Source organism: Perca fluviatilis, chromosome 6 (assembly GCF_010015445.1).
Source record: "Perca fluviatilis chromosome 6, GENO_Pfluv_1.0, whole genome shotgun sequence".
In the NCBI taxonomy this organism is placed as follows: domain Eukaryota; kingdom Metazoa; phylum Chordata; class Actinopteri; order Perciformes; family Percidae; genus Perca; species Perca fluviatilis.
The window spans coordinates 19,872,036-19,882,781 of record NC_053117.1 but is presented as its reverse complement, the minus strand read 5'-3'; the positions used below and the strand labels follow the sequence as shown (position 1 = coordinate 19,882,781).

The window sequence follows — 10,746 nt, the reverse complement described above, 5'->3', positions numbered from 1 at the left end:
CACCACGTCTATCTATCTATCTATCTATCTATCTATCTATCTATCTATCTATCTATCTATCTATCTATCTATCTATCTATCTATCTATCTATCTATCTATCTAGCGACCTACATTTTAGCTCAGGTGCATGCAAGCATTATTTTTTGTTGTTGCAATAAACAAACAAAAACAAAAAATGTTGGTGACAAAATATGGTAATCAGACAAAAAGTGTGGCGAGTGGTAGTAGCTACATGCAGCTGGGAGGGGGCGACAGTCTGCCTGCCGGGCTTCTACAGAGAGCCGATAGAGGAAGAGCCACTGTGGGTGCAGTTCATTAGCCTAAGCGTTAGCTACTATTAGCAGGCATCGCTGACAAGTGGTTGTCTATTTGTAAAACAAATATCTGTTTACTAAATCAGAGTTGTAATCGAGGCTTTCCGACGACTGCTTCGCCAAGATGAGCTTCCTGTTGTAAGTAAAGTTAGCAGTCTTGCTAAGTTACAGACGGAGCTTGCGGTTAACGTTAGCTACGCTTCTACGAAGTTCCATCAAGGGAAGTGACTGGCGTCAAAGTAAGACACCGTTACAGAAAACAAAAGCTAACGTTAACCTCATTGCATTCCTAATACATGTAGGTTACACTTAAACCGCCTTTTTCTTACGTAACGTTAGGTTTATCATTCGTCGTCGCAACAGTATATGTGAGCTGTGTTTATTTATAGGTTCCCAGCACTCGCCAACTATAACTAAACTTAATGCATGCTCGCATTAGTCATCAATCATACACATCTTTGCTGTCTTGACCTCGTTGGGAGGCTGCTAAACGTCGAGCAATGTGATAAACTGTTGTTTACAGCGACACTGTCACATTTCCTGTCTGTTGCACCAAGTGGGTAATCACCATAACTCAATTTGCATGACACAGATTGTACAGTCATACTTCTGTCACACTGAAAACGAGCCGTGACAAGTTGACAAACGTTTGAACGTATGACAAATGTGGCAGCGATTATCACCAGTAGTGGTCGATGGATATGGGTTTTTCCATGGCCGATGCCGATATTTAGACAGCAGGGCTGCTGATGGTCGATATATAATGCAGATATCATTGTCAATGATAACAAACATGTTTATTTTGCATCTGCTAAAATACAACAATTTATTAATAATAGTAAATGAGACACAACATTGCTGAACTTAAATTAACATTTAACACTGTTATTGTCTCTGTTCAGTCTGTGTTTAGTTTAGTGTTATGTTAGGCTATAACTTGCAGCATAGTTTTACAAAACACAAAGGAAAAACAACGTTTTTGAAACGCTCTGTGATCGTGTGGACAGCGCCTGAAAACCTTTACAGTTACACTTGCTTACATAAATGTACTCCTCAGGCGTAGGAGGGGGGCTAGGGAGGTCCTTACAATATTTTTTTGAGCCCTGTAAGCTAGTTTAGCTGGTTGAAGGCTTGCTACCATGAAGCTGAAGTCCTACCTGCAGATGTGTCTGGAGACGTTTTTTGTAAATTGGCCTTGTGAGTGCAGGTATTGGCCGATGCCGATTATCTCAAAATGGCATTAGTCAGTCTGATTGATCGGTCTATCACTAATTCACAAGTATCATTTCAGTATTCATTTAATAGATGTTCACCAGCTGCTGATTGCACAAACTAGACAGGAAGGATCCTCACATGTGAAGGCCCAAGAGGAGCTTCTACTCCTACACAAGCCTTTTAAAAAGGTCACTGTCCTGCTAGCGCACAGACAGTTGCTCAACTCCACGTTTGTTTCTTTGCAGTGGCAGTCGTTCATCCAAGACCTTCAAGCCGAAGAAGAACATCCCAGAGGGCTCCCATCAGTATGAGCTCCTGAAACACGCTGAGGCAACACTGGGCAGTGGGAACTTGAGGCAGGCTGTCATGCTGCCTGAGGGAGAGGATCTCAATGAGTGGATCGCTGTCAACAGTGAGTTGATGAATGCAATGAAGCTATTTATAGAAAACATTATTCAGTCCACACACTGCCATTTTAAATTTGCAAACATGATGATACACAATGATGTACAAATGATCCTTGTACAGAGGTTAAACATTTGCATCACCAAGTGGTAAAGTAAGAGAGGTGTGGTCAAACAAACTTAAAAAAAACAACCCTGAAAAGACAGTTTACCAGAAATATGAAATGGTCATGCAGCATACACATGCATAAATGTGACCATATTTGGTTGTATTCACATCCTTAATTTTACAGCAGGCCATACATGTGTACAGAAATTGAGATTGCTATGTATGGCTGTAGATAATGTATTCTAAAAAAGAAGGTCATACATTGTCTATATTGTATACAAAGACCAGATCAAACCACTGTATGTATAGAAAAGTGACACTATTTTGTTTATTATTGTTATGAGCATGAACATTCCTAGAGAACAGAAATATAATTAATCCTTTCTTTCAGCGGTGGATTTCTTCAACCAGATCAACATGCTGTATGGCACCATCACCGAGTTCTGCACTGAGACCAGCTGCTCTGTGATGTCTGCTGGACCAAGGTAACAGCCCACAAAGTCCTGTGTAAAGAGAGTGTTATACACAGCAGTAGTGTTTTTTTATTTGACACCTGCATGTGTAATCAGGGCCTGACATTTGATTTTAGCTTAAATACTCCTGTATTTGTAAGGTCCAACTACTGGTTAGTCAGTTTCCTGGCAGAAAATACACCACAGAAACATAGGAAAGTTACTTTTTAGTAAAAAGGTTTACTTAAGACTTGTCAAGGTAAAGGATGAAATACATGGTAGAGAAAAGACTTTTTATTTAATTTATTTTATCAAGACAGTGACCCCAAACATATGTATCTAATTTAACATGTAACGTATAATCTTAGCTAAAACCTGCCCTGAACAGCTCAAAATAGGCTAAATATAATTTGGCAAGTTCCATTTAAACAAGGGAAACATTTTGCTGAAGTATGCGTTTATGCAATTTTAGGAAACATGGAACATATCATGAGTTTGTTGAGACACAAGCTGTGTAACACAAAGCTTTAAAGAACATTAGAAACATGAGTAACAATTAGAAATAAATAATGACAGATATGACGCTCTAGAGTACAGCACAGTGATACAGGGCTTTATAACACACCTACAGTAATAGACCCTACCATAATGTTTGTTTACAATAACTTCCAGGTAGAAAACTCCTGCAGTCACGTGCATGCTGAGCAAATGGGGGCGAGGAACAACTGGATATACTCTCATCTTATTCATATAAAATGCATGTTTGATCCTTTCATATGTCAATACTTTCACTAATGTTGGGTTGGAGACCTAATTTACCGGTCGGGCCACAGACTAAAGAAAATGACACCACCCAAACTAGCAGTTAGTCCAACGGGCGGTGGGCTGTTGCTGTTCGCGTCGCTAGATTTGGTTTATCAAAGATGCTAGCAAAAAAACACAGTACAGAAAATCAGCACAACAGAAACATCAGATAGGTCGGACTTCCGTGTTTAACTATTTATCTTTAAATGTTACAGTTATGGCTGAAAATGACAACAGACATAAACAAGTTTGCTGATTTCACATATCTCCGCAGTTGAAACCAATGGTTATTTGTCTACTTGGAAGAGATTTTTGTGTTAGCGCGACGTCACGGTGGTTCAGTCTATATGATTTTATAAAACAATTGTCATGAATGGCACAATACCACACTGCTAAAGGCAGTTAAGCATTACTTTACAAGAGAAGCGTACCAGAATTGAATGATAAGTAGGGATTGCGTGTAATGATTACAGGCATTTGTGAAATAAAGGTAAAGAGTTTAAGGCAGTTTAACTGAGTCCAATTTGAAGTGTAAGTGAGTGAAGGTGATTATGCTACCAAGTGATGAAACAAAGTCAGAAATAATCTTAGACTGAACCAAAATGTAACTGAATTGAAGCCTTATGAACTGAACTTAATTGAATATAAGTTATTTTTTTCAGGATCGCCTTCATAATATAGTTTTGTCAAGAATTGGGAAATGATGTGTCGTGCGATAAAAGAACCCAACTATGTATTCAGATTTTGAATGGCTGTAACGATTAAAGTGAATTAAATTAAAATGCATCATCATAATAGTCACATGGGGAAAACAGGAATTCAACTTTGCATGTGGTCCCTCCCTGTAGAGGCTGTTTGGTTAGAATCTAGATGTGGCACTTCCTCTATCCTCTCTCCAGCCAAGACTGTCTGTGTTCAGTCTGTAATCAGGAGGAAGAGACCTCAGTTCACTTCCTGTTGACATAGCTGCTATCAAGAACATGATTGCAGATACTTTTGCATTTCCCCCTCTTGCTCTTTTTTTTAATTTTTTTTAGCTTATCTAAATGATGTTATGTCTTCACAGAAAGGCAGAATGAGTGCATGTTATAGCTAGAGCTTTCATGTTTATGTCTCGTAAGTCTGCTGTAACTAATGAACCTAGTCAATAATTCGAGAGGTGCCAATTTATTTTGTTCTCTGTAGATATGAATATCACTGGGCTGATGGCACCAATATTAAGAAGCCCATCAAATGCTCTGCACCCAAGTACATTGACTACCTGATGACCTGGGTGCAGGATCAACTGGATGATGAGACACTTTTTCCCTCCAAGATTGGTGAGTTCAACGCTTTTTGGGATGATTTTGGATGCAATTTCACCTTTTGTAAAAGTGTATTACGCTAGTATCTCTAAATTACCCAGTAGCTTCCTGTCAGTAGAATAAAACCAACACCAAACAGTCTTTAGTTACATTGTTCTCCAGCAGACCAGGCAACTATATACATCCCTTTCATTTAATTTTCATATTGTCTTTCCCCCAGGCAAAGTTGACAGCTCTTTTTTTCTGTAATTTTACCTTTACCCTTTGGGGATTGACTTCTTGTCTTTGATCTCTTAGAACTATATTTTTCTGTCCAACAATCTAGACTCTGATCTGTTTATTTTACATATAATCTATGCTATTCTGTGGTTTCTGAATTTATTAGATATGTGTGTAAAATATGTGTTTGGCTCTGTGAGAAAGAAAAGACCAGACAACAAACCTATTGCTACAGGTTCTGGCCTGTGCACTTACAGAGCAGTCCGAGGGTATTTGGGCTATTCAGTTGTGTTTAGAATGAAACAATGATTATGCAATCAATGAGCTGATGGATGGATGGTGGATGGATGGATGGATGGATGGATGGATGGATGGATGGATGGATGGATGGATGGATGGATGGATGGATGGATGGATGGATGGATGGATGGATGGATGGATGGATGGATGGATGGATGGATGGATGGATGGATGGATGGATGGATGGATGGATGGATGGATGGATGGATGGATGGATGGTTGGATGGACTTTATTAATCCAAACTTGGGAAATTACTCTGTTACAGAAGCAAGTTACAAGGACATACACTCATACAGAAAATACAAGAAATATACTAGAAATAATAAATAAGATTAAATAATATAGCAAAAGATAAAATGCCAGAACTACTGAAACAAATATACTTAGAGGAATGAAAAGAATGTATATACAAGTGTAGAATAAAATGTTCAACCTACATACATAGTACGGCCTATATAACAAAATACGTTTAATATAAATATGAAGTAACCAGTGTGCAAGTAGCATAATAGTGCAATATGGTAATGGAAGAGTTATCTCCGACACAGCTGTGAATTGTACCGTTTCATGGAATGTAGCAGGATTTTTTGTAGTGCTCTGTGTGACATCAGCTGACGTGTCTCACATAATGAAGAGCCAACTGGAGCAGTGAGCCCCCAAAACAAACAAGAAGTGAAGATGGCTGCAGTCCATGTGTTGTAGACTTTAGACATGATAATTACAAAATATATATATTTTTTAAAGTTTATGTTAACTTGTCGCGTTTCATTTGGTCCACCGGAATTGAAGGACAGTGTATATAAAGATTACAATTAAATAAAATGGACAGTGTAGGAATTGTGTGAATGTAACATATTAAAAACTGAAAGTTGGCACTTTAAATCTCATAGTCAGTGTTTCATTTCAAACCCAATGTGTTGGAGTACAAAGAAAACGCAACAAAAATGTGTCACTGTCCCAATACCGTCTGACTGCGCGGTATCTCCCCTGTCTGCAGGCCGTGTACATTTTTGATTTGTAACTTTGTGTGGATGGAGAGATTTTTCTGCTACTGTCCATACTTGTGCTAGAATTTTGATTAGAAACAGCACATGCTCTACTTTTGACATCAGCATTTCCCTGCACCCACTGTCCCACAGGAGTTCCTTTTCCGAAGAACTTTATGTCTGTGGCCAAAACCATCCTGAAGCGTCTGTTCAGGGTTTACGCTCACATCTACCACCAACATTTTGACTCTGTGATGCAGCTGCAGGAGGAGGCCCACCTCAACACCTCCTTCAAGCACTTCATTTTCTTTGTTCAGGTATGATTACCCTGCTACAATGTAGGGTTTAATCACTGCTGTGTATTTAAAGCCCCATCCAGACATGCACTGTAATATAGGCTCTGCCGATTTTACGTTATGTTTTCCATAAAAGTTGCTCTGGCAATCTGCCTGCTGAGGAACTAGTAACATGTCTGTAATATGGCTTACGTGTGAATAAAATCAGTCATACAGGTAAAAGCATCAACCAGATAACGATAACTGTATGTGTGATGTACATGAAGTACAGTGTGCCAACCAGTCATTCTAGGAATGGGAATGAAGCTTTAAAGACAGCAGACTAGACTCCGAAGAGCGACCCTTTGCAAGCTACGCTACTAGAATTGCTCAACACTGATCCTACATTTAAATACAAGAACTGTTCTCTCTGTGCTACGAACAAGGTAACAGGACATCTTAATGGGATTTGGCAGTAAATAATCTCTTGTTCTATACCAGTGGTTCTCAAAGTGGGGTCTGGGGTCCCAGGGGGTCCCCAACAAAAAGGGGGATCATTTATATTCACTATATTTCATCCATAAGTAACACAATGGCTGATTGTATGACTATGTTGCTCGTGGGTTTCATTCACTTTCTGTAAAAACACATCTAAAAAGCAAAACTTCAGTTAGGGGACCCTGGGACACAGTCTTATCAGATGGGGGCCCGTGGTCTAATTTGTTTCAGTTTAGGGGTCCTTGATGTGAAAAAGTTTGAGAACCACTGTTCCCGACATTGCACCTAACACCTTGCGACACCTATTCTTGTCTTTGCCAGATGTCAATTATTATGCAAGCATGGTAACTGCAGCAGTCCTGTCATGTTTAAACAGAGTCCGCATGGATCTTTTTCGCAACAGAGACCTATGCATGAAAGCCAAAAAGCCGATTAACTCAGCAATTTCCCAGATTATATGTCTAAAGGGAGCTATTGAAAATTGGACATTGCAGGAGGAGTTTTGCCTATGTGGTGTGACAAATAATTTTATGCAAAGTGTCTAGTTACACTAACGTAATTGTAACGTAACACTAATTGTAAGTTAACTCCATTGAGTGTTGGGGATTGTATTGGGCCTCTAAACATGTCAATGCTACAGTAGACACGGTTACTGACCACACTACTCTAGATTGTGTGTGGGCAGCAACATTGTGTCATATAAACAGTTTTAAATGTAATCGCTCTGATATTAAACGTTTTTTTCTTCTTGTAGGAGTTCAACCTCATCGACAGGCGAGAGCTTGCTCCCCTGCAGGACTTGATCGAGAAGCTTGGATCCAAGGACAGATAGACATTTCATCACACATCTCCCCTTTTTTTAAACAGTTTCCTTTTCCTACTTTGTCCCTCTCTGTGACCTCAGCTACCTCTATGACTTCTAGTCTCAACTCTTCAAATCTGTGCCTTCTTCTTTTCATTTCATAAAGGTTTGTACTGTACTTGTCCTTGTATTCATTTTCTTATCTTTTATGCTGCCTTTGAGCCCTCTCTTCCATTTTGCCACTCTAGATCATATGAAATAGTGTAGTGTGTGATAAGAATATTTTTTCACAGGACTGTGGTTAACAACTCTGTAAGAGCAACCTACTGAATATTGTATATTGGGCCAAGGACATTTGGAAAAACCAGCTTTTTTTCCCTTCAGAAGTTGGTATACAGTGTTTTGATTGTCTGAACATAGACAATTTTCTTTTTGCTAACTTTTAGCTATAGTAATTACAGTGACTGACCAAATATCCCAATCTCAGCTTTTTGAAATGTCCGTCAATATTGTGAAGTGGAGAGTAAAAACGTCAAAAGTAGTGACATTGAACATGCATGACAATACAAGTTTGTGGAAGGTATTGTCAGTCTAACATGAAGACGGGCACAAAAATGCACAGGTATATACATTAGTATATAGCTCTCTGTCCAGGCTGGTTGTGTATCTGATATCCCATGTATGCTAAGATGCTTCCTATTGACACGCTCTTTGACACCGTTGCATGTGAATAGATGCAGTGATAGACAATTTTGAAATGCCTTTGTTCTTGCCCCACAAAAAACACCACCATTGACTGCATTATAGCTATGTTAATTTGTTCATGCAATATTGTGTTTTGATATTTTCCTGCTAATTTCTTCATTAAAATAGTAAAATGCAAGATATGGTGATTACAGGGATACTTTTAAACTGCTAGATAGTGATTACTGATAGCCACTTAAAGCTTTTGTAATCATGACCCCATAAAGGAGCTGGTAGAAATCATCGTGTCAACAGCAGAAATTGTCTAATGTGAATTATTTGTTTTACTGTCATTTTAGTTAATTTTTGTGGTGCCGATTTACTTGTGGAACCCTGCATATTTGATCTTTCAGTGCTGGTACTTCATTTTATTTTTTTTACTAAATATTTCCCCCCTGGATTGTAAAATAGAGCAATAACGATTGCACCTGTGCACGATAAGGATGAGTGACCTGAGGTATATGTAGTTTTTCCACAGATGTCTTTATTAGTCCTGGTGCATGTATCATGGTCATTTCCTGAGCTTAACTCTGGCTACAACAGCAGGGCTGTTTGTACTGCCATCCTTTTACAAACTAATGCAGCTAGTATTCCTGATGAATGTTTCATTTGGCAACTTTGAGCAAGGGAATTAACCTAAACCTTCTTCATGTTGGACCGAAATTCATATCAGACAATCATGTAACCAATTAGGAACTGTTAGATAACTTAATGCATCACCAGGAACCAACCCATGGGATCGGGTGCAGTAGAGTGTTCATTTTATAACGTACTGCTTTTTAAGAAATTGAAAGCCTTTCAACAATGTGAGGAAAAACAACCATGTTTTTACACTTTTAACTGCGATTTATCCACTCTTAGGCCCTTATTTGAATATATAACTAGTCCTTTCTTTGAATCTAGTCACATTTTTGAAATGTATTGCTTTTTCTTCACAATTTTGTTTTCAAACTTTTGGCATGGAGTTACATTTCATATTACATGTACATGTAAAATACATGAATGAATTTACCTTTTCAAATAAGGAACAAGGGCTTTGAAATGAATTAAAAGTTTTATATATTTACAATAATGGTCCAATCATTGGGGGGTCATTTTGACTGGGAGGAGGTGCGAGGATGTATGTACGAACATTTTTTTTTTTGTAAATAAGATCAGTGTTTTATCTGAACAAAACTGTGCCTTACAAAAATGAAAATGTCTGATATGACAGTATTGGTAGATCAAAAACTCAATAAACACTGAAAGGACAATGTTGTGTTGATCTTAATTTTGTGTATGCCACATATCTGGAATTGATGGATAAAACAGAAGTATTGCTTCTTGTAATCCTTCAGTTTCCTTTTGCAAACATAATACATTTTTCTTGGAATTTTTAAATATATATTTAGTTTATGGATACAGATGATACAACCCTTATGTAGTGGTTCATTTATATATGAATTGAAATACAACTTTTCACCCAACTATGTAGGCTAATACATATTTTATTTATAATATAATTCAGAGTAATTGACAGCAACAATAAGCCCTGGTTCACAGCAAAACTCAGGCGCCTTCGGTAGGCCATGGAAGAGGACGACAGAAGTGGGGACAAAGAGAAGAGAAGCTACTTTGAAAACCCGAAGAACAAATTCTCAGCCAACGACAAAAGCCGGAGTCAAATTATCTGTACGTTGTGTTTCCACTTTCTTCTTATTAAAGCTGATCGCGGCTTCAAGGATACACTGGGCTGTGTCTAATAACGAACAAAACGAGCCAACTGTGCTTTGGATAAAGACATAGTGTATTAGCACGTTTTGAACGGCCATTCAGACAACTTCTGTTATAATATCATCTTGTTAACGAATAATAAAACACAAATACCAATACATTCCGACCAGTCACCATATATTATTACAGTGACATATGACGTAAATCGGCGGTCGATGTTTTGCTAGACCGCTTCGGAAGAAAGCCTATAATTTTCTCCCAGCTCTGACAGTCCTTCGCGCTTTATGTTATATCATAAACTGCTGAGATATTTGCTCAAATGCATGCGCAGGGCAATCACCATACAGGCGATCACAGGTAGCAGGTTGGTTAGAAATGGACAAATCCCGATTTCCGATGTAGACAGGATAGTTAGCTAGATAGTTACGGAGTCGATGCCTATTTTTTACAGTCTATGGTCGGAGCATTGGTGCTAAAAGGTCAATTCTGTATATATCATTGACACCTTTATCACAGTTTTAGAAGCTGTGTTAGTAAAATAAGATATTGGATAGAAATAAAAAAGCAGGAGTGTCACCCGAGACATTCTTACAAGCGCACGGTGT

General features: G+C 38.4%; 1 protein-coding gene across 1 annotated transcript; it reads left to right on the top strand.

The window, feature by feature from the left end:
• Nucleotides 1–265: 265 nt before the first annotated feature.
• mob1a (MOB kinase activator 1A) lies at nucleotides 266–9,681 on the top strand. The gene is made up of 6 exons (XM_039803580.1): nucleotides 266–453; nucleotides 1,776–1,942; nucleotides 2,435–2,528; nucleotides 4,485–4,618; nucleotides 6,263–6,426; nucleotides 7,637–9,681. Exons 1-6 carry the CDS (start codon nucleotides 440–442, stop codon nucleotides 7,712–7,714), a joined length of 651 nt encoding a protein of 216 aa, XP_039659514.1. The 5' UTR covers nucleotides 266–439; the 3' UTR covers nucleotides 7,715–9,681.
• Nucleotides 9,682–10,746: the final 1,065 nt, after the last annotated feature.